Below are 24,612 nucleotides of genomic sequence, written 5' to 3'. Positions count from 1 at the left end.
ATAGCACGATATCTCAAAAAGTTATGGACGGATTATGACAAAACTTAGAGGATGAGTTGGATAGGTGACAAGAACAAGCTGATTAGACTTTAGTGTGTGACACGGACGACTGGTCCAAATACAGGTCTGGCCTTTCGGTGGGATACAAAAATAAACTGTTCATTCTGGCGGAGGTATGCGCTCTACCGAGTACCATTGTTGTTCGAAAATGCTTTCATCGTGTACGTTCAGATTACTACAAGAGTATAAGGGAATACACATTGCTGCTTTTAAATGTCTGATAGGATGGTGTGCAAGTTGCACACTTACCTTTTAGCTGTGTAGCCTGGGTTAAATTCCCAATCTGACTATCATTAACTGTCAGATTTGTGCTCGCAGGCAGGGCGTTATATCTTAAAGCCATACCTCGGATCTCAGGTGGACGTTAACCTATTTATCACCATATGCTAGCATCAGCTGGTGGATGTTAACGAACTCATGGTCATATCTTTTGGGAGGAGTTTGTGCATTATCGCCGGCACACTGAAGAATTTGTTGCAAATTCCTGTCACTTTCAGTCAAACGCCAGGCTTGTGCAGCTGGTTCGTCAAAAACTTGGGCAAAAAACATTCCTCAGATGACCCTACAAGACGGTGGCATGAACCAGGGCCATTAGAAGATGTAGTAGAGTACATTGGTGCCTTCAAAAAAATTATTTTCAAAAATACCACGGGTTATGTACGTTTGAGCAAGCAATTAAACGAGTCTGTAACCGGATGTTAAGAGTTACAAGCACCTCAACCCCCTCCACGCTCTCCTCCCTCCAAACTCCCAACGCTGTAGAATAGCATGGCTCACACACTGAAGCTGGACTCTGGGAAGGCCGTAAATGGCCACTTTATGTGCGACACAAAAATACTACCGTACTGCAGAACAGGCTTTGTTCTGCTCTTTTGTAGCAGGTTTCAAGCGCTGGTGCGAAAGAGTGCCCAATTTCGCAGCCAATGTTCTCACCTCGCTCACATGCCACAAAAGCATCTGGTTGCTTTTATTATTGTTGTTGTTATTGTTTTTTACCTTTTACACCTACAAAGTGGCACCTTAATTTCATGCTATTTTGTTTTTACGATTCTACGCCTCGATTTTGGGTAAAGCATCGATGCATTAAAAAATATTGCAATAGATTGCAAATGAAATGCATGTTTTTTTTCCAATCACGATTGCTTCTAGCCACACACAAAATCCCCAGGTGGCAATGGCAGAGCTTGGTGGTAAGAATGGATGGATAATGCGCAGTGCCATTGCACAGAACCGTTCAACGAAAAACAGGCAGAACTGTGCGGCAATCGCCGAATGAAAACAAGATGAAACTAGAGGGGGAGCACTCGGGAGAGTGCAAAACCTCCGCCGCCAATACTGCTGGGTCACTCAAGTGAACCTTATATCTTATTCATTAAATATGATGTCAACAGTGCTCACAGAGTTATAGTTCTTTTCTCCAACATTTTTTTTTGGGGGGGGGGGAGTTGGAAATCACTTAAAACATGTAGAAATGCAAAAAAAGAAATCGAAATTTTGTTGAAAAAAAAGTTGCAAAATTTTTTTTCTCTTTTTTTTTGGGGGGGAGGGGGTTGGAAATCACTTAAAACATGTGGAAATGCAAAAAAAAAATTTCTCTAAATTTTTTTGGGGGGGGTTGGAAATCACTTAAAACATGTAGAAATGCAAAAAAAAATTCTCTAAATTTTTTTTTGGGGGGGTTGGAAATCACTTAAAACATGTAGAAATGCAAAAAAAGAAATCGAAATTTTGTCGAAAAAAAAGTTGCAAAATTTTTTTCTTTTTTTTTTTGGGGGGGGGGGGTTGGAAATCACTTAAAACATGTAGAAATGCAAAAAAAAATTCTCTAATTTTTTTTTGGGGTGGGGGGACCAAGTCCAAAATCTAATGGCATGATCCTTGGACCATACCTAACCCCCCCACCAAGTTTCGTCGAAATCCGTCAAGGAGTTTTTCCGTAATACTGTTCACAAACAAACAAACAAACAAACAGGGGTGAAAACAGTAACCTCCGATCTTTGATGGCGGAGGTTAATGAAGAAGTTGCAGGATGATCAGAATAAACATTTCACAAGGAAATGGGCCTGGATAATGTGCTCGTAATACATATCCAGGACAATAGGTGATGGTGCGAACTGTGCCGTTTCACAGCTACTGACTCATAATTAGGAGCAACAATACAATAATCGCTCTCCTGTCTTTCCTGTAGCTTGCAGGTGTGCACGATGTAGTCGTGTGCCTACTGACTCAGATTTTCCTCAAATATGTCGGGCCCTTTTTTGTCTGAAAAATCCTCCTACATTTCCACATCGACTCAAATCCATCAATTTAAGTCAAGAGGAAAGGTTTTATTCCTCGATTCCATTTCAACCACGGTAGGAAAATGGAGTCTGGGTGGACCATAAGAAACATTTCACCAATTATTCTAATGCAAAGGGATTCCTTGAGCAATGCATAAACCACCATTTGAGTCAATAACTATGTTTGAGGGCCTTCCCCATGCGTATGGCGAAGGATGCACACACGACTCTGCAATCCTGCAGAAGCAGATCTGAAATGATGAATACAAAAGGTTTTCATCCAGAGCTGAAAGAATGGGAATAATGAAACACCAAGAGCAAAGAGAAAAGGGAAAGCGTGGTGATACATGGACTGTATATAACAATGCACAAGAGGGGGTTTATGATCATGTGCCAGTAATTGAACCTTTAAAGTGCTTATTATGAGCAGCTGTTTTTGTATACAATGGCATCGGATTCTTGGTTATATAATGAGCTCCAATAAAGGCACCAAACCAGCACAACGGCTTCCTTTGAATGGCGTATTCCCAAGGGATAGTGTATTCTTGTGCGACAGAAGCAGCTTACATCAATCTTGGATGTCCTGGCGAAGGCACCAACTGGGTGCACATGGTCGTACAGAATGATGACTCCCACCATGACACGCAGGCAAAAGGACGCCGTGTGCTCGCTGGTAAAACGGCTCCGGTATTCACTGTTATGAAAACACACACCGCAGAAGCCCCAGGGCATTCGTGGCCCAGGTCCAAATGAGATGCTTTCATTTGCTGGTGCAAGAATTAAGTTCTCATCAGATCATCTATCCAAGTTATATATCAAAAACTAGAAACATACCCTGGGCCAGGACATTTGATTAGCCAAGAAGAGGTGTAGCATTTCGGTGGAGGAAGGGATTGTGAATCAGAAGTGGGGGGTGAAACGGAACCTCTAATCCAGTTGACCTTCTCAGCTATCCTGTGTTATCACCCCGTTGGTTCCAATGACCATGCACTGCGTCATTCCGCGAAGATTGACTGAATGATTTTAACCTCTCATGAATTGTATTTCGTAAATCGAGTTATCCAATACGATAACCAAATTTACTAAATACAATTAAAACGCTCAAACTTCTGGGCATATATGGTTCATAAGTCAAATGAGTTCCAGGATTTTAAAAATAAACTTCGAAGCCAGGCAACAAAATTTACAAGCAATCTGCACCACGGATGGTTAGCATATCGCATCTTTAACTTGGCAACAATTACAAAAATACAAAGCAGTGCAGTGTACATAGTTTAAGAACTTTTTCTCCAGTGTAACATTTGATTAACTTGAGGCTTGGGTCAAACATTAGCTCCATCTCCAGAGTGAAATATTTGAAGCATTGAAAACAAAAACAACATTCAAGGTGCACACAAAGGGAAACGACTTTCAGGCTTTGCTTTCTCTGCTGCAGACTTTGAACCAATGGCTTTTGTCATTCCCTTTACGAACGAGGAGGATGAGGATGAGAAACAACCAGGCGTGCATCTAGGAACATGCCCCTGAATGTACGGCGGTTGGCGTACGCTTTGGCCTTCCTGAGGTCATGACAATCCAAGCCGTCCTGTCTTAGCACGGCCTCAGCAGAAAAAAAAAAAAACATGGCAAAGAGGCTGTCTGCATAACGCACTCGGTTTTCAGCAAGGGCCCAGGATATGCTGAAGCACACTCAATCTCTTACCAAGCCAATCTCAGTTCCTTCTGGTATCAAAGAAGGTTCCCTTTCATCTCAGGCTTTGAGATAGATGCAGAGGTCTCCTCCTTTGCCCAGGTCGATCACCCTGAAAAACCCCTTCCCTGACACCAAGGCTTTCAGGAAGGGACAGAATGACATTCATTGTTACTATTATATCCAAAAAGGCATTGCCGGTTTCAACCTATTCTCCTCCAATCCCTCTCCACGAGTTGAAGTTCACGGTCTTTGTTCTCGCTTACAGTGGAGCTTTTCTGGGGAAGTGGCTGGGTGAGGCCTTTGGACATATGGAAGTGGCTGGGTGAAGCCGATGGAAGTTTAATGTCTTAAATTATGCCGAACACCAAAATGGTTTATTCCTCAAGGATAGCATACAATCTTTGAAGTGAATGGTCCTGAGGAATAAACCATTGGAAACAAAAGAATAGGACCTCAACTCAAGCCGAGTAACTATGAATAAGGGCTCAAATGAGGCCCATCAGATCATTTTGACCTAGGATATAGCTACGGAATAATAATTGGCTTCAAAATCGGCCAAACAACAAAGGGCACAATCCCAAACAAAAAGCAGCAATCGGACAACTTCACATGAACGCTAACCCCTACAACTTCAATAAGTCACAAACCCACCATTCTCACCCATCCCTTTCCTGTAGTAATTCTCTGCAGACTACTGTAGTAGGACCTGCTGCCAACTATAGTATACGAGAGTACGACTCTCAAATACTATAGTTCTAATTGTAGCATTTTTGCCTGGGCAGAAACAGATCATCACCAAAAGGCTAAAGAAATTGAAACTCGACAATGAAGCTCCACCACCTTTCAACAGTTTCATTCAGTGACAGATATGATAAAGAAAAATAGGACTACTGGACCTGAAGCTTATCTGGACCCTGACCTAATGTTGTAACCCAAATTTGGTAGCATTCTGACTGCCGGGTCTGGAGAAGAAGATTTTTGAAGGAATTTACGAGATTTTCTCAAAAATTGACTGTCGGCCATTTTAACACACTTCCGGTCATGCGATTGGCATGACCTCTACAATTTATCATCCCTACCCTGGCCTAATGTCGTAACCCTAATTTGGTAGCATTCTGACTGGTGAGTCTGGAAAAGAAGATTTTTGAAGGAATTTACGAAGTCGGCCATTTTGATGGACTTCAAGTCACGTAACTGGAATGAGCTTTGCAATCCCTGTTATCAGTCAGTAGAGGATCGTTGCTGCCAAATGTCAGCTGGATCGGCCCAGTGGTTTCAGCGGAGAAGTCAAAATAGGAGACTGACAGACGGACAGATGGTACACGATGATAATACCTTATCTTGAATTTAAATACAAGATAAGCTAAAAATGCCAAAAACTCCCATTCTACAGAACCAGACAATACCTGAAATGTTGTTCGTCTTTCGGCTGCTCCCGTTAGGGGTCGCCACAGCGGATCATCCGTTATGATCCGCATACTGATTTGGCACAGGTTTTACGCCGGATGCCCTTCCTGACGCAACCCTGGTCGCCTCTTACGACACAGGGATAATGATTGGGTTTCGCCATGATTCCGGGCTGCCCTACATCCTCTTATATCGCGGCCCAGCGCAGAGCTCCCGTCCTCAAGCGATCCTCCAACCCAAGCCTCCGAGTAGCCGGATTACAGGCGCACGCCATTACACCCGGTTCCAGACAATACCTGAAATATCCACCTGCAACAGCTCGGCCCTTTAGTCATTAATGCACTAACTAAATATATATAACCACTCAGGGACACATGATAATATTCCCTCTATTAGGGGAAAAAAAGCAATCATTAGAGCAACACCGAAACCTAACAAACTCAGCATCATAATAATCGGCCCATTTCACTCTTCTGCACCCTACGCAAAATACTGGATATCTCTCAACATTAACACAATACATTCTAGATGTCTTCAACTAAAAACAACCCCCGCTGAGAACTGTTCTCGCGGAAATCGACATGAATAAAGCTTTTGACAACGTACCACGCCACATTCTCACGGAAAAACAAAAAAAATGTTCAACAGCAACAATAAGAAATGAGTAGCAAACTTTATGCCCTGTCTTCAAGCTCAAATAAACAATTGCCATGCACTCTCTCATTTCACACTTATACCTAACCGCGTCCCACAGGTACTATCTCCCTCACTCTTCAACCTACCATGACCTCCTGACCCCACGAGCAGACTCACGACTTCTATCATATGCGGATGATCTTTTCCCTCCAGAAACATCTCCACAATCTTGAAAACTGGCTCACACTGAACCACATGACTGCATCGCCACCCAAATCTTTTGTAACCATTCTCACCCCCTAGACAGACGTGAATCCAATGCACATCCAACCATTACCCTCTTCAATAAACAACTTTTTCTTTACAGATATCAATTACCCTCGACAGATGAGGCATCACCTTAGATACCCACATGGTCTTTACACAACCAATTGACCAACTCACTGCCAAGGTGATCCACAAAATCAAGACACGAAAAGCACTCACGAATACAACCTTTGGACCACACAAAGAATCACTTTTAACAACTTGCAAACAGCTCATCCGGACTACCATCAGTTATACCATCCCAAGCTGGGCCGCCACTTCTTCAGGCCAATTGGCATGATCCCAAAACTTCAAAAAAAATACAAAACAAAGCTCTCAGGATAGCAACAGTTTGCACAAGATCTACAAACAAAGCCCACTTACATGCTGAAACAAAAGTTCTCGGAATTGTAATTCCAGTTAAATATGAAAGGCACTCAAATTCATCGTTCCTGCAGCTCAACATCCCTCTCACCCATGTCAATCTGTGACCACCCATCTTCCACCCCGATGGCAGATGACACATACAACTGCTCACCATTACTCTCATATCCTTAATGTTATACCTCCTCGCACACAAAACACCTCCATGTGCCATCACATTGACAACTCTCATCACAGTCCGTAGAACATAGTCCCCGAAGCAATATCCTAAACTACTGTACTCTTGCCCCCAAAATTCACTCTTCTGAAGCAACACTTAGTTGGGAAATGAGAATCCATCTGGCGAGACTCTGGTGTGGACACCACCGCTCCCTAACATGTCCACTCTGTCTATCCACCCCACAAACCACCACATATAGTATGGTTAGCTGCCCCTCCCTGGTCCAGCACAGACATCGGTGTAGAAGACACGAAATTCTGGGAGCATCCAGGGGAACACTGCTAAATCCTTGAAATCGCCGGTCATTTCACTTGACGAGTGACCAAAGCTACAACCACAACAACAACAACAACAACAACCACCAGGCTGAGGCCATCTCAAGCTTTGATAACATAAACACTCAAAGGCTGACAGCTATACAACCTCATTAGCGCAGGAAAAATACTTACGGTGTCTCAAGCATCACTTTGCAGACACCAGCCATGGTACTGAGGCAATCAGTTGTATTTTCAATGGGAAGGGTCTTGTTCTGCAGATGACACACGCAACGTTGGTTAAACACTCCTCGTCGTCATTCAACCTCCACATCGAGGGAATTGGTCAAAGTTCAAAAAGGATTTGCTGCTCGAGATCCATCTCGAGTGCAATCGTACCTCGGATACAAACTTTGATGTGACGTCACTGAGGGTTTTGAGCATCGGAGTCGCTTCGGCATAAAACAATGACATCCTGTTTGCCATTTCATTGTTAACTTCATTCTCTGCACCCGACTGAAGAAATTAAAAGCTGATTCGGTTATTTTGCAAACACAAAGAAGCAAACTGTGTTATTCGAAAATAAATAGTATACAAAGAAGTTAAGACACAGGAAGAGGCCAATAAGTCAAGGGCCATCCATTTGTTACACCTGCAAACATTGGGGAAGTTTTGAGCACTATTCTGGAAGTAAACACCTGTCTGAACCTCTTCCCACCCCACCTTCTCATCTAATAAATAAATGTCATTTTCTGTCTGTCTGTGTGTCTGTCTTTGTGTGTCCAACGCCAATCATGCCAAAACTACTGGGCCAATTGCCACCAATCTTGGCAAATGGACCAAGTTCGACCTCGTGGTGAACATGGGCTACTTGGTTTCATCTGCAGTCACAGGGTTTGGGAGGGAAGGTCGATAAAAATTCTCTATGTAAATGTGTATCGTGGCGCGTCACCAGGTGCTGGTGGCAGAGGGCAATATAAGTCATCTGTGAGATGACTTGCATTTTTGCACTGTACACATCCTAAGAGAGTAGGAACACCCAATACCAACCTCCACTAATCAGGGGAGGCAGGGGAAGTGGGGGGGGTGGGGGTCCAGAGGGAGGGGACGGGGTTGGGTGAGAGGCTGGAGGAAGGGGGGTGGGAGGAGGCGGGGGTGGGAGGAGGAAGGGGTGGAAGGAGGGTGGGGAAGGGATGCAGTGAGAGTCTGGAGGGAGTGGGTTGGGGTGGGAGGAGGCAGGGGGTGGTTGGGATGAGAGAGGGGAAGGGATGGGAGGGGGGAGAGGAGGGGTGGGGGAGGGAAAGGAAGCGGCAGGAGGATGGGCAATGCTGGACACCCTTGCTAGTTGGTAATAAAACTGCAGAAAAAGTGAATGAGATAGAAGACAATATAATGATGGAATACTAGTAATTTTGAAGGTTGGTGTCTGTCTGCATCAGCGAGCAAGTTAAACAATGGATTTTAACAACTGAAAGCAGATAAGAGTATGTTAATTGCCATGGTAAGCGAGGTGCTGCTGACGAAGTGCAAAAGCCCAAAATGTCAGCCGCACCTCACTTCCCATGGCGGTTAACATAATCTCACTGGCTTTCACCTGATTATCTGGAATGGCACTCGGTCGAGTTTACACCGCCGCCAGGCTGAACAGTTCACGTTTTGTATCCCACTGATCGGCCGGATCTGGATCCGGACCTCGAAGATCTAATTGGCTTGTTCTTGTCACCTACCAAAGTCCTCCATCAAGTTTCATCCGAATCCGTCAACAATTTTTTCAGATATTGTGCTATATATTTGGACTTTGGCCCAATCTCTCAATGGTGAAGAATTACTTTAAAATTCTCGCATCCGGACCCGGATCTTCACCAAATTCGAATCATTTAGTCCTCGTCACACACCCAACGTCTCCACCAAATTTTGGTCCAATCCGTACACAACTTTTTGAGATATCCTGCTCACAGACAGACAAACCGACAGACAGGGGTGAAAACATAACCTCCATCCACCTTCGTATTGGTGGAGGTAAATATTTGGTGAAAGTTAAATTGTTTTTGTATTTGGCACCAACACCATGAAAGCTGTTAATGTGGACATATAGACATCATAAACCACATATTAATTGTTAAGATGTGCAGGAACTTAATCGTTTCACATAAAAACCTTCTCCAAGTTCAACATTATGATGTCATTGTGAGCCCATTTCCATCAGAGTAAGACTTTCGTTTTCACCCGACAGATCAATTTTATTTTAGATACCTGTGAAAAATCAGAAGATAACATTCTCCTGTCTCTGTTCCGCCAAATTTAATTTTGCTTCTGTGTAATATGATTTATCAGTACGATTCCAAATTCCATGGGTGGCGGTGCAACTCACGTGAGAGTTTTTCATTTTGTTGCGGCTTAGCGTCCTACGGTAGTAGCTGAAGTCATTTTGTATGGCTGGATTACTCATCTGCAAAGAACAAGAGTTGGCGTGGTTAGGAAAAAAAGCGATGGCCATGTGATGTTACTTGATGGAATCTGACACAATATGTCCATTTCAAGATGGCAGGACAACAAACATGCAATGTCAAATGTGAAAATGTGGAGGGGGGAGGGGGAAGGGGGAAGACAAAGAGAGACAGAGACACAATCTAAATATTATGCGATATAAATCTAAACATATGTACCTGAGCCAGAAGAATAAAGTAAATGGTAAAGTTTGTCCAAAACAATGCTGGATGCACCTTGCCGTAAAACCCAAGTTATTTGAGATTTCTGCCTTTATACATCATCAGGAAGAAAGAGAACAAAAGCTTTAACATGCGATGCTTTTTGTCAAGGCCTGTATAAACGCTATGGCTCCACATTGCATGAAGGGCACTTTTAGCAAATACTTCACTTGCATAATCCAAAACATCGCTAGTGATGTCAGATTGGATTGACCAATAACATAAAGACAGAGATGGTGACGTCCATAAACATTAACAACCTTTAGAGGGCAATGTTCAAGTGAGCACTTCATAGTTCAGTCAAGACGCTCATGAGGAATAGAGAAGATGTGGCAAATGACAGAGGAAGATCTAAATAACCATTGAGCATAACATCAAGATGGAACAAAAAAGAAAAGAAAGAATAAGTGAAAGAATTACTCAGGAAAGCACGTAAATCGATTGACTGCGAAGGGTGATTATTGATTGACGTCAAAAAGAGTTATTTCAAAAACAGAGGTTCAATTGAATCATGATTCGACCAGCTTTGGTGGCGTAATGGTTGGAGAGTTCGGTGGTCCAAAGTCCGTCCGAACCAAACCAAACACTTTTAAAGCGGTACGTGCCGCTTCCTTGCGCTTGCCGCTCAGCATTTTAAAATGATAGATCACAGATAAACAACCATAGGTTGGCAATAATAGTGCAGGCCTAATGGCCTCCTCCTACTTTGAAATTTCTTGCAAGGGAACTCATTATTATTATTATTATTGTTATTATTATTATTATTATGAATCATTTTGATTCAAGTTGCTACATTGAGTGACAAACGAGACTTCACCGAATGTGCCAGTAATTTCGGTGCAGGCAGCCATGTCTCGTACACATGGATTGCCGAAGCACATGTGACATCTCAGATGCATATCGGGGTCCATGGTGGAGCCACAAATGCAAAATTCTTTGATGTTACGTTCCTTTTTAATCGACCGAAGTTCTTGTTTAATTGTTTAATGTCAAGGTGCTAAAGCTTGTGGCAACTCGGTTGCTACTTTGACAATGTGAGGAACATGGCTCCTCATGAACCAAAGCACGACTGTGTGTGTTAACGTATTTTATCAATTAGAAACACGTGCTCCCTTCGGGAACAGCCTGAGGGGCTGGGGAGGGGGAGGGGGAGGGGGGGATCATGGGGAAACTACATATTTGTGCCATATCTAATAATTACCTGTCTGCAGCTGGGATCAGTACACAACTTGCACTGTGACACATGTACAGGCAAAAATTGTAAGTCATCTCCTAACCCCCCCCCCTCACAGGAAGGGGGGGGTTGTTGGGCTCAAGACCTGACCTTGGGGAATACCAACACATCTGCAAAATTTGGTGGATATTGGCATCGACCTGTTTTAGTCGAAGATTTTCAGACATACTTATGCACACACACACCTTTTTAACTAGATGGTATTCATAGAATACTTACCCTGCACAGTCAACAGTTTTGGAGATATAGAGATGAAATTTTTTTCGTTTTTTCGGGTTTTCCAAGATGGCACCTGTACCACGTGACCTATTTTGTCGTAATTATCATTAACATATTCTACAGGAGGCGGCACTCCGATGGTGAAAATTTTGTGTCAAGCAGACGAAGAGTTGCAGAGAAATAAAATTCATACTGATCGAATCAAGCGTTGTACTTGTCAAATTACGACGTCATAATTAAGGTACCGATGACATCACCATTAACATATCTTATTCCCAAAGGGCAGTACTTGACAATAAGCCATGTTTCAATTTTTTTCCATGGAGCGGTTTCAGAGATATAGAGATGCAACTCTTTTTCGATTTTTCGATTAGATGTTTTTCGATTTTTCGATTCGATTTTCGATATAGAGATGCAACTGTTTTTCGATTTTTCGATTAGATGTTTTTCGATTTTTCGATTCGATTTTCGATATAGAGATGCAACTGTTTTTCGATTTTTCCAAGATGGCACCTGTACGTGCCCTGTGATATCATAATTATCATTAATATATATATATATATATATATATATATATATATATATATTCTATAGGAGGAGCTGCTCATATTTTGAAAAATTTGTGTCCATCGGACGAACAATTGCAGAGGAATTTTTTTTTTTCATACTGATCAGATCAAGCGTTGTACTTGTCGAACTATGACATCAAAATGAAGGCACCGATGACATCATCATCAACACATCTTATTCCCCAGTGAAAGTACTTGACAATGAGCAATGTTTCAATTTTTTCCATTGAGCGGTTTGGGAGATATAGAGGTGTAAAGTTTTTCCAAGATGGCGTCCGTTCCACGTGACCTATGTCATAATTATGAATAAAAAAACATCTACAGGCAGAGGCACTCCGATGGTAAAATTTTGTGTCAATCAGACAGACCAATGGTTGCCGAGAAAATGATTTTTTTTAAAACTACTCCCGGTTGGGGGTGACGGTCATCTCTGAAGCTCTGTAGATCCAACTTTGAAGACACGTGACTCGATAGTTAGAACGATTTTTTAAAAACCGGCCTGACCAAATTTAGATATTGTTCCATATTATCAGAATCCGAAGGAATTTCGAAGATCGGATCATAAACGGCGGAGGAGATAGATTTTGAAAATGGACGATTTCGCAACTTTGGAGTGACCTTGACGTTGACCTTCAATCGGGTCAAAGGTCATACCGTCGTGCATCCCTCATCAACATCTACCCACATACCAAATATCAAGAAAATCGGAAGAACAAAATGGGGACGTACGTACGTACGAATGGTCGGACATCGAGACTGGTTTTATTAGGTCATCTCGTTAGAGATGACCTAAAAATGCAGACACGCACGCACGCCACACGTAAGCACATAAGGAACCGAACGCCTAACCCTGCTTTTCGCTTCGTGAGCGCAGGATAATAAAGCAGGATCAGATATTGGCAAGCATGTTTATTGCCATGGTAAAAGAGGTGATTATTCGATGATGGTAAAAGAGGTGCTGACAGATGATTCGAGCACCAACCATTTGGTCAAAGCAGAAGTGTTCTTTGACTTCGACAAACGGTTGCCACTATCTTATTTTGCCCTGACAATGAAGGGATAATGCTCAAAACATGAAGCACACCTCATTTCTTATCGGGATAAATGTACGTACCCTCATTAACTTTTAAATTATAAAATCAATTGTTTTGTCTTATCTGTCAACGCAGACCAACATCAGTCATTACCGCAGCCCAATCAATGAGAGTCACCTTGAGCTCGTCAAATCGCAGCGTGAAGTGGAGGATCTCAGCAAACTGCTTCGCGAGAGCCTGCTCCCTCTCCAGGTGCTGAGTCGGAGTGTGAGGAGGAGACGTGAGTGCACCCAGGAGGCTTCGAAGGGCATCGGCTGGATGTGGAGGGTTTCAAAAAAAAAAACATAAACATACAAAGTTGATTTTCGCCCTTTACATTCATCGGATTTCGATGAATGGATTCAGTCTCGCAATGATTGGCCGGCTTACACAGCCAAGTATGATGAGGCCTACACAATAAGTGTGGTTGCTGTAGCTTTGCCAAAATGTGCGACAGGGTCGATTGGGAAATTAATTTTTTTGGTGATAGCTTTCCTCCTTATTTTGTAATATTAAGCTAATGAGATGAAACATGCGGACACGAGTATAGGCGGCAAATTGCAATTCATTTTATAGCAACATTATAAGCATCCACCAACATTATCATCATCATCATCAAAACAGTGCAAACATAAAACTGATGAAGACGAATGCAAATGCCTTCTGACAACCACGACTGCGAACCCGTGTAAAACCAAGTACGTGCCACTGTGCCTGCGGCTGAGAGATGAGAGATGAAGAAACATTGAAAGCTGGGCACAATTCCTTTCCTGTTGATCTGTCTGTGTGGGGGGTCTGTCTGTCTGTCTGTCTGTCTGTCTGTCTCTCTCTGTCTCCCCGTTGTACCATTGTGTCTCCCTCACTGGTCAATTCTCTCCAAATCTCAAACTACTAAGCTCTCAATTTCCCGAGCCCCAATGACTACTCAATGGCAACAGTTGCCATCACATCTCTTTAAAACAACTCTCCTCACATTCCACGGACATTTATTGTTTGCACCAACTGACATATCATGCAAATTGGCTCAATAAATTGATTTTAAACCAGCCATAGGGAGCGGACGTGCAAATGTATATCAACATGTTCAGACCGCATCCAGGCTGGCTGTTGGAGCGGATTGTAAATGAACAACTTAGGACAAAATAGGTACAACACCACTATGCCCACAATAAAACAATGCTCCACACTCGAGAGCCCACTTACTATGACCTGTGTTCACTCAACACAGGCAATCCTTTAGAATTACTTCCAAATAAGATCTAGTAGTGACCAGTTGATGGTACCTTTGGTCCATCGGCTTCACAACGTCCTCAGCTCCTCCTCCATGATCTCGACCAGCTCCGCTTTCCTCTCCACCTATCATGGGAGCTCCAGCTCTCCATTGCTTCCTTCCCGGTTAAACGGCTCTTTGAAATATCCTTCCCACACCTTCAACACTGCCCCCCTCTCTGTCACTCGCCTCCCACCATTATCATTAATCACCACCCCCATTCATGTCCTTACCATCCTCATCCCTGTCACGAGCCAATTTAAAGATTATCTTCTTTCCACATCCTCTTCCAACTTGTTGTACACTTCCTCTTCCATATAATTTCTCACCTTATCCCAGCTCTCCTTGCTGCTTTCTTCTTCTGCCATTACAAGTGCAGCAACCCTGCATCCGGTTTCCTTCCTCTATCCTGGATCTTCTCGATCCACTAACAAACCTCCTTTTCACCAACTGCCTTCGTTACTTCCTCCGTCCACCATACCTGCTTTCTACCCCTCGACAATCCACCCTTTCCAGATGTCCTTCCACACAAAACTTCTGCAGTTCCTCGAAACACCTCTCCATATCTTCTGCTTCTTCGCTAAGTTAGTCGTACCTGGACCTCATCCTTGTACTCTCGGACAACGCTGCCCTGCACTTCCCCCAACTAAGAATCTTCCAACTCCTGCTCTTAACCTCCATCCTTTTCTTCATCCATACCACAAATAACACAGGCTTGTGCTGGGTGGTAACGTGCTCTACCACCACTGCCTTACATTCCTTAACCCTCCACAACAGTCGCTTCAATACCACCACCAAATCAAGTTCTGTTCTATGTTGTCCACTCCTCGGCCCTCCTCGGTAATGTTGTGGCTTTCCAGATTTTGAAAGAATCAACCAGCTATGGCCATCCCATTCCTCGACACCAGCTCCACCAGCTCTTGACCCTCTCTATTCCTCGTTCCCCAACCAGACTTTCCAACACATTCCTCTTCACCTGGTTCTGCTGCTCCCACATGCGTGTTAAAGTCACACACAATGCACAGCATCACATCCAACTCAAACATTCCTATCATCCTCTCCAGTGTGTCCCTGAATTCCTGTTCTGTCCCGGTCCTTCCCGTTTGGGACCCATATACTGATATAATACACACCATTTGCCTCTGTATCACCACCAATGCCATAACTATCTGTCCCTCCCATCTTTCACTCTAATCATCTGCTTGCTGATCTCTTCCGATACTCTTATTCCCACGCCATTACTCCTTCCATCCGCAACCACATGCAACAGCTTGTGTCCTACCAACTTCCTCGCCCTGTCTCCTTTCCATCTGGTCTCCTGCCCACACAACACTTCCAACCTTCTTCTTTACATCATCACTACCACCTCGACCCCTCTCCCCTCCATTGATCCCACATTCAAACCACCAAGCCAGACCTCGCTTCTGAACCGCTGACTGCCTGGCAAAGCCAGGACCATCTTGATAAGTTTAGGATGCTAAGGTCATCAATCAGTAGCGCTGCCCAGATTGACTTGCTGGACCGACTGTTCTCGCCTGTTATCATAATCATGGTGCGTGCACACCACTCTTTCTCCACTCATTCCCTCCTATCCCCTCTGCCCACCTCTCTCCCTCCATACTTAACAACTCTCCTCCACTCTTGAGGCACTCATCACTACCTCCACCCCACTCCCTCTCTTCTCTTCCTCCCCTGCCCCACTCATTCACTCCCTCCCTCTCCTCTTCCTACCCCCAACCCCCCCTCAACTTACCACTCCCCCCTTCCTTATGTTCCACTCCTTAATATCTTAAAGTAGTGGGTTAATTTTTTATTTTTTTTACCAGTTTTTTTTTTTGTTTCAGCTTGTTGAATTGCTACGGCGAACATAGAAATGAGAAAAGTTATAACTCCGCGTTATAATTCCACGGCGACCTCACGGCCTGTAAAATATAGCCATACGGCGTAGGGCCACCCTGAGGCCACCTCAGAAACTCTGCAGCCGCCGCACGTTTCTGTCAATTCAGAGGGTGTATGGCCGGCGTATCCTCGCCGTAGAGCAAATGTGACTTAGGCCTTAGTCAGCTTACAAGTAAATGCTTTCACAAACATCACTCAGTTCAAAAGCCACTCATTTCGACACTCAGCACACTCGCAAGATTTACGCTCCTCGACTCCCACGCTCTGCCGTCCTCAACTCCCCACCTCGGACTTCTTTGACTTCCACGCTCAGTCTTACAAAACGGCATCCGTGAGACGTTGGAATCAGACCGAACCACTCTCACAGCAGCACGTTGGAATCACACCGAACCACGATCATAGCAGCACGTTGGAATCACACCGAACCACGATCATAGCAGCACGTTGGAATCAGACTGAACCACAATCATAGCAGCACGTTGGAATCAGACCAAACCACTCTCATAGCAGCACGTTGGAATCAGACCGAACCACTCTCACAGCAGCACGTTGGAATCAGACCGAACCACTCTCACAGCAGCACGTTGGAATCACACCGAACCACTCTCACAGCAGCACGTTGGAATCAGACCGAACCACTCTCACAGCAGCACGTTGGAATCAGACCGAACCACTCTCACAGCAGCACGTTGGAATCACACCGAACCACGATCATAGCAGCACGTTGGAATCAGACCAAACCACTCTGACAGCAGCACAAAATAATCACATCAAACCACTCCAACAGCAGCACATAAGAATCACACCGAACCATTCTCACAATGACACATCAGAATCAGAACGAAGCACTCCCACAGTGGCCTGATGGAATCAGTTGCCCGATGCCGGTGCCAATAAAAAATAGGATCACTGGACCTGTATCTTACCTGGGCCCTGGCCTAATGCTGTAACCCAATTTTGGTAGCATTATGACTAGTGGGTCTGGAGAAGATTTTTGAAGGAATTTACACGATTTTCCCAAAAATTTACGAGGGTCGCCATTTTGACACACTTGCGGTCACATGATCGGCATGACATCCACAATTTAACATCATGACTGGCCGAATGTTGTAAACGAAATTTGGTAGCATTCTGACTGGTGGATCTGGAGAAGAAGATTTTTGAAGCAATTTACCAAGTCCGCCATTTTGACCTACTTCAAGTGACGTTACTGGAACAAGCTTTGCAATCCCTGTTACCAGTCAGGAGCAGAATGTTGCTGTCAAATTTCAGCCGGAGCGGCCCAGCAGTTTGCCCAGAGAGGTCGAAATAGGAGACAGACAGACTGTGTACAATGACGATACCTTATCTGGAATTCCAATTCCAGATAAGCTAAGTATATCACCGGCTGGCCATCTAACAATTAAGGCCGTTGCTTAACAAGCCGACAATGCCAATGTGACGATCAAAGATCATCGGCGATGAATCTTGTACACTCTTGTTTTGGTGGAGACTGCAGAACACAACACGACTGTCGACGACACTGTTTTCATGAAACAAAATGGCGATGAAGAATAAATGCAGGGAGAGGATGAGTACGGTGAAAGCTCTGACCACTGCTGCTTTGGTAATAGTGCTGGTACGCCGCCGCTGACATCGTGCCAGGAGAAAGAAGCGGCTGTGGGTAAAGCCATCTCAGCTGGAGAGTGAGTCACAATAACTGTGTTTTTTGGCCACAGGTAATGCAGTTCTGCAATTTAAACATGCATTGACTTGAAGAAAACACACACACACACACACACACACACACACACACACACACACACACACACACACACACACACACACACACACACACACACACACACACACACACACACACACACACACACACACACACACACACACACATCAATGGAATTAAAAGGCAGAGACTATTGTATTGTTTCCAAAGGTTTGCTAAATACTTTAAGGAAACACAGCTCAGGCTCAGGCTACTACTTGGAACTTAAATAATACCTTGATGAACTTTCAAAGTTCACATCGGCTGCAACTATTAAAAAACAACTAACTACTGAAACGAGCTACTGAAAGCTGAAGTTTAAATGGTTAATACATTGCACCACATTGGCGATTGTCAGAGACTGCCACACATGATGCGATGGTGCACAATTGCTGCTGATAACTCGTCATAAAAGCTGAACATGCTCGAACATTTACGATTGTCGCCGACGCATCTGAAGAACTGGTCGACAATGATAGTCATCTGCCGAACATTACAGGATTATCAAAAACAGACTAAGCTGTCGCCGACAAATCTTGCTGTGTTGCGTCGGCTGGTATGTGGTGGCCCTTACCCTGCATGGCCCAATAATGTCATATTTCCATTGTTAAGTAATACATTACACCGATTAACTCTTCACATGGAGAATACCATTTTCATAACATCAGAGATGCCAACTTTTGGAAATCAGAATTAGGGAGGATTTTCAACCGACACCAAATAATGTGTGCGAAGCGCACATCTCGAGCGCGGAGCGCTCGACCCTTGCGGCGGGGTCCAGGGCCCGCCTTAGGGCCCTGGAAGCTCTGGGGTTCTAGACGCTCTCTAGTGCCCTCTGAGCCCTATTTTGGAGCATTTAACATGTTAAGAATTCCCACTTTTTGAACAAAAAAAGGGGAAAATTGTGCACTTTTTAATGTTACATGTATGTTAATATTAGTAAGTTAGGGGACAATCAAAGATTAACAAAAAGCACAAAAGAAGCAATATTTTTCTTACCTTACTGGCTGGTACTACTGCTGCTTGCTTTTTCCATGGCAGCTTTGCTGAGTGACAGCTGTGTGGCTCTTTTAGCCCTTCTGATTATGTCTTTGCTGTATTCTCTCTGGTAGCAAGGGGTGCTATGAGCTAGTTTTTCAATTAAGAGAGCTTCCAGGGTTTTGACACTCAAATTGGGACGAAATTCAGTATGATTCTTCCATACAAGACTGAGTGCCCGCTCACATGATGCGTTCGAATGAGGAATGACCAAGATTCCCTTCATCACTTTGCTCAAATTAGGATACTTCTTGGCACCAGTGCAGGGATCTGTGAGCTGTGAAATCCGATGCCACTGCTCATCCACTCTCACTGTCTCAGTAGCAATTGTAGCTATGGAGGCGTCTGCCTGGTAGTGAGCGAATTCACTCTCAAGACTGTCTATGTCACTATCACCGCCACTGAACAGACAGGGAATTTCTTGATGAAAAACTCCACACAGTCAAACCCCACTTCTTGGTGTAGCTTAACATCCAGCACCTGAGCATGCTTGGCTAATTCATCATCTAGTGGCCAGGTTTTGAAGATGTAATTGCAGGCTTTCACATAATATGAGCGAACTGCACTGAAGAAACCTTGGATGTCTGACTCACTCAGAGTGAAGGTGGATTTCTTGAGACTCCTTTGTTCCCTTATATACAGTTTGGCATCGTTCCCAATCATGAGGTCCTCATCATTCTTCTGATGATTTCTGTCAGAGAAGGGTACATTTACCAGAGCAACCGATGACACCGATGGTTTCAAAAACCGTACGAAGATATCTTTCAGAAGACCATTCAATTCTCCGTGCAGGAGATGAATACAGGGTTCGTCTCTTTGGAGCAGAAGATTCCCCTTCTCAAAAAGCTTGTTAGCATATCGAAGGAAGAAACAATAGAGTTTTGTATGTGGAGACAAGAACATCCTGTTGACACGTTTTCTCTAGATTCCTGCACAGTGTTTGAGGAAGATGCGCTTTTAGTTGTAGAACTCGTAGTACACTTAGCCGCAGGGCGATCACACTTGCGTTTACTGCCAGCAGAAGAGGTCAGACTCGTAGTACCAGATCCAATTTTACGTTTGAGGGAGAGAGCTTGAGGTAGGTGCAGCCAAGGAAGAAGACCTCTGATTCGAAGGTTTTGCTGAGCTTCTATCAAGTGATTTGGCAAAAGCAGAACTTAACTTGGGTCCTTCTTTGCCTGTAGATGGGACTATCACAGTCTTTCTCGACTCTGAAGGGATCTGCTTTGTAGATGAACGTGATGAAGGGCCGGTGATGCTACCTGCTCTCAGCATTGGTTTTGGTGCTGTCCCTGCTGTCTTCTTCACAGCAGATACTGCAGTGGTAGTGGTGAATGCTGCTCCACTAGTGCTTGATCCTGCAGTGCCAGTACTGGCAGTAGATACAGTGCCGTCCTTCTTGCTCGTTGTTAGAGTCTTGGCTACAGTTGGTTGCATTTTTCTTCGTACTTCTTCTTTGAAGAAGAGGCGAAGTGGCTCCCACTGTTCAATCAGCCTGTCTAGGCACTGACCAAGGGACAGCCACCTTGTTGCGACATGCTTCAGAATCTTGTGTGTCGGGGCATCACAGAGTTCTTGCAGTGCTTTCACTCCTTTGACGCGTTTACTACTTTTGTCCAAGTAGTAGTAAATATCGATGAGAAAGTCATCTAATTCAATGGGTAAGGCCTGAGCCGCCTTCTTGGCCGTATTGTGCATCATATGGCAAGGGCATCCCATGATGTAGCACTCTGGATTTTGTTTGTGGATATAAGCAGCGACTCCTTTGTGCTTGCCCACCATGACAGAGGCATTATCAGCACAAAAGGAAACACAATTTCCCCACGGAATTTTCCTGTCACTGAACTCATGATCAAGCAGTTTGAAAATGTTTTCTCCAGTGGAATCTTGTTTGCACGCAGGCAAACTTAGCAAACCTTGCTTCACAATCCCAGCACTGTTGTCATAGTACGAAATCAGGACAGGATATAGCTGGGCCTCACCACTGTCATTGCTACCGTCTGTAGCTAGGCTAAATGGAGCTAGTCTAGCAATATCGGCAATAGATGAAGCAGTAACATTTGACAACTCACCAATTACACTGGTCAACAACAAATTTGTTGTCTGCATTTTTAAGCTGATTTAGGACGAATCTGATGCTGAATCCAAAACTCACATTAGTTTTGTTCAATCAGGTCAAGTTTTTGAGATATGGCCACATGTCGTTTTTTACATTTTTGTTCACATGTACGCATGTGTGGAGCATTTAGAAGAAGTTGGTGGGGTAAAATGTCATGTCAAATAATTGTTTTGATTGGAAATAATTATTTTAATGACAAGAAGTATTCAGGTACGATAGTTCTGGGTGATTATGTCGAAAAGGGATCAGTTTGAAGTCATAAAACCTCAAAATCTTCCAAAAATTGGTGAGGCAAAGCATAAAGTTCGTGGATCAAAACTAAAGTTAATGGGGCAGATTTTGTAATAATGTGATACAAAAAAGTTGTATTTCTTGAAATAACGAACTCTGAAGAATGTACAATACCTACATGCGCCAATTTATGACATGCGCTTCTGCTCAAGCTTGGAGTGCCACAGTACGAACCCAAAGATTGGAGACTGTTCATTGACAACAGCAAGCGATCACTGAAATGTGTTCTGCTACACAACGGCAACCAGTTTGCCTCTGTACCCATCGCTCACTCGACTACACAGAAGGAGAAGTATGAAGCGGTGAAGTACGTGCTGGAGAAAATTGGTTATGATCAGCATAAGTGGTTTATTTGTGTTGACCTGAAGATGGTGAACTTTTTGTTGGGACAACAGTCTGGCTTCACCAAGTACCCATGTTTTCTGTGCATGTGGGATAGTAGGGACCGTGCTCAGCATTACACGAAGAAGGACTGGCCTGTGCGGGAAGAATTGGTGCCATGCAAAGAAAGGAACGTCATCAACGACCCTCTGGTGGACAGAGACAGAATACTCTTCCCACCGCTGCACATCAAGCTCGGCTTAATCAAGCAGTTCACCAAGGCTCTGGACAAAGATGGTGACTGCTTCACTTACTTGTGCCAGGCTTTTCCAGGATTGACCATGGAGAAGTTGAAAGTTGGCATCTTTGATGGTTCTCAGATCCGTCAGCTCATCAGAGATCCAGAGTTCAAAAACTCAATGAACGAAGTGGAACTGGAAGCGTGGAAGACATTTGTTTTGGTAGTGAAGAACTTTCTTGGCAACAATAAGGCCAGAAACTACGCAGAACTTGTCAACAACATGCTGACTGCTTTCAGAAACCTGCGTTGCAACATGTGCATCAAGATGCACTACCTATTTTCACATATGAACCGGTTTCCTGAGAACCTGGGTTCAATGAGTGACGAGCAGGGGAGAGATTCCATCAGGACATGAAGGAGATGGAGACCAGGTATCAGGGTCGCTGGGACGCAGTCATGATGGCTGACTACTGTTGGAATCTGAAGAGAGACCTCCCTGCCGCTGAACATTCCAGTAGTTCGAAGAAACGGAAGTTCAAGCCCTGAAGTTTGAACAGTGGTGACGCAACATGCAATTTACTTGTACTTACCTTTATCAATGCCCACCATTCAGATGACAGTAATCGATGTTTCTATCATGTAATCAATAAATGTTGTTGGCAAAACATTTTTTTTTTCTTAAAAACATGTTTAGGATGATATGTGTTGACAAAAATCAGCTGATAATGCCACAAAAATGTAATTGATTTTGTCACAAGATCTGATTTTTTCAAATCAACTTAGCACAAAAACCTGACCTGATGGAGAGAAACGGATGCCATTTCCTGATTCAGCAGTGCCAGAATACCCTAATTCACTTGTAGAAATCTAGACAACATTCAGAAAGTAAAAAATTGTTGACCAGTGTTCTTTTTTTCTTCTTTGTTCTTGTTCTTTTTTTTTTCTTTTTTTTTTCTTGATTTTTGTTCTTGTTTTTTTTTTATTTATTTTTTTTTGTTCTTGCACATCTTGCACATCTTGCAAGTTTTTGTTCTTGCATATCCATACTTTGAAGCAACTTTTGAATCTGGAAACATCTTTTGAAATAGAGGTCCAGCATGATCTGAGACTGATATGGGCAAGTTATGTTCCACAATAAATCCACTAAAGAGAAGTTCCGCTCGGGTAACATCCTCTTCCTCGCTTGTCCCTTGTTTGGTGAAATAATTCAGAAGTGTACCGGTACTCGTGCTCGAAGATCTCTCCTTTGCAATGTCTGTGTGCCGTTTGCTTCCAACGTGCTTCCGAATATCATCGCGACCTCCGTGCTCAACTGAAATATCAACGCTGCATACTGTACAATACGCATGATGAATTCCTCTTTCAGACTTTCGAATACACGGGTATTGGAGACTGTATTCGGTCTTGTACTTCTGAGACCATTTCTTGGTCTTCGTAAGCTTCTTTTCTGCCATTTCGTAATCAACATCGAGGGCTTGAAGCATCGGTAACTTCGAAGTCGATGTTCCACAGCTGCAGCGCGACTCGTAGAACTCTAGCGGCTGTTAAATTAAACACCGCACGGTGGTCGCGACCGCCGGGCTGGTACGGGGCCCAGCTGCATGCAGTGAGCGTATCGCATGCATATACACTGTGCATACATACCGCATGCACTGTATTGCACACATACCGCATGCACTAAATCTCAGTGCATGATCGCATAAGCGAGATCCAGACCCAATGTTTCGCTGCTCCTCATTTGAATTTGCAATTTTTTACGTACAATTTGGTAGCAGCGAACGTTATGGAGTTACCACATGCTATACGTAGCAGACGATGCTTTTCATTCAATTCTCATACTAGTACATTCTGATTAGTGAACAGTGCAAAAATATCAAAATTTCGGGAGGATAAGGATAGTGATCGTAAGGGCGGGAGTTTGGGTGAATTTTCGGAAGCCTCCCGATGAAATCGGGAGGGTTGGCATTGCTGTAACATATGCATCTATGGAGAAACAAATCACAGCAATGTGTTATATCGCCTGGAAGTTGGAGCTTTCCGTAGCCTCTGTTTGACGTCTTTGTATTCTAGGACTATTAAAGTCAGCTCACACAATCCAGATAATAATGAGGAGGCAGGAAATTTCAATGGAGATTGATACACCACAGCCTACTCTTTTCAAAAGGTACTGTGGGATCCTCAATGTCTACATGTAAGAATCGGATTCAATAGTATGATCCTCATCATCTCCCACCCCCACCCATCGCAACCCACCAAAAGTATTGCTTGATGCTCACAATCCTACCTGTGAATCAGAAAGATAGTTTATTAGGAGAGCGAAATCGATGACACGCCGTCGCTAATCCCCACATTTCCCACCTTAAAGCAAAGTTGAAAGATGGCAAAAAAGTTCCACCAGGAATGACCCAATATCAAATTTTGAGTTAAAACATCTGTTTTGACCGGTCACCCGAAGGCCCCACTCCATGGGGCATGAACCGTGGGTCAAATCCAAAAAATTGTGACATGTTTAATGCGTCCCCCAATGTTGATGGCACACACAAAGTTTCCTTTTAAAATGTGCCTGTAGTTGCATTTTTTGGTGTTTCACCTTTTGACCCTGCCCCAGGGCCCGAGGGCTAAAAATGAT

The 24,612-nt window shown here is 43.8% G+C and overlaps 1 protein-coding gene across 3 annotated transcripts in view; it reads right to left on the bottom strand.

Annotated features, from left to right (window-relative positions):
- CYRIA (CYFIP related Rac1 interactor A) overlaps positions 1-24,612 on the bottom strand; it is a 155,050-nt gene that overhangs the window by 43,356 nt on the left and 87,082 nt on the right. For all 3 annotated transcript variants that reach the window (XM_085846638.1, XM_085846639.1, XM_085846640.1), the window contains 5 exons: positions 13,181-13,317; positions 9,611-9,688; positions 7,639-7,755; positions 7,435-7,514; positions 2,907-3,033 (listed from right to left, as the gene is read on the bottom strand). In XM_085846638.1, coding sequence (XP_085702764.1) covers positions 2,907-3,033; positions 7,435-7,514; positions 7,639-7,755; positions 9,611-9,688; positions 13,181-13,317 — 539 coding nt within the window. The remainder of the gene's footprint in view (positions 1-2,906; positions 3,034-7,434; positions 7,515-7,638; positions 7,756-9,610; positions 9,689-13,180; positions 13,318-24,612) is intronic.

Source organism: Eptatretus burgeri, chromosome 11 (genome assembly GCF_056783735.1).
Source record: "Eptatretus burgeri isolate ZD-2024b chromosome 11, Ebu_testis_v1, whole genome shotgun sequence".
NCBI classification, from domain to species: Eukaryota; Metazoa; Chordata; class Myxini; order Myxiniformes; family Myxinidae; genus Eptatretus; species Eptatretus burgeri.
This window is presented reverse-complemented; position numbering and strand designations above follow the sequence as displayed.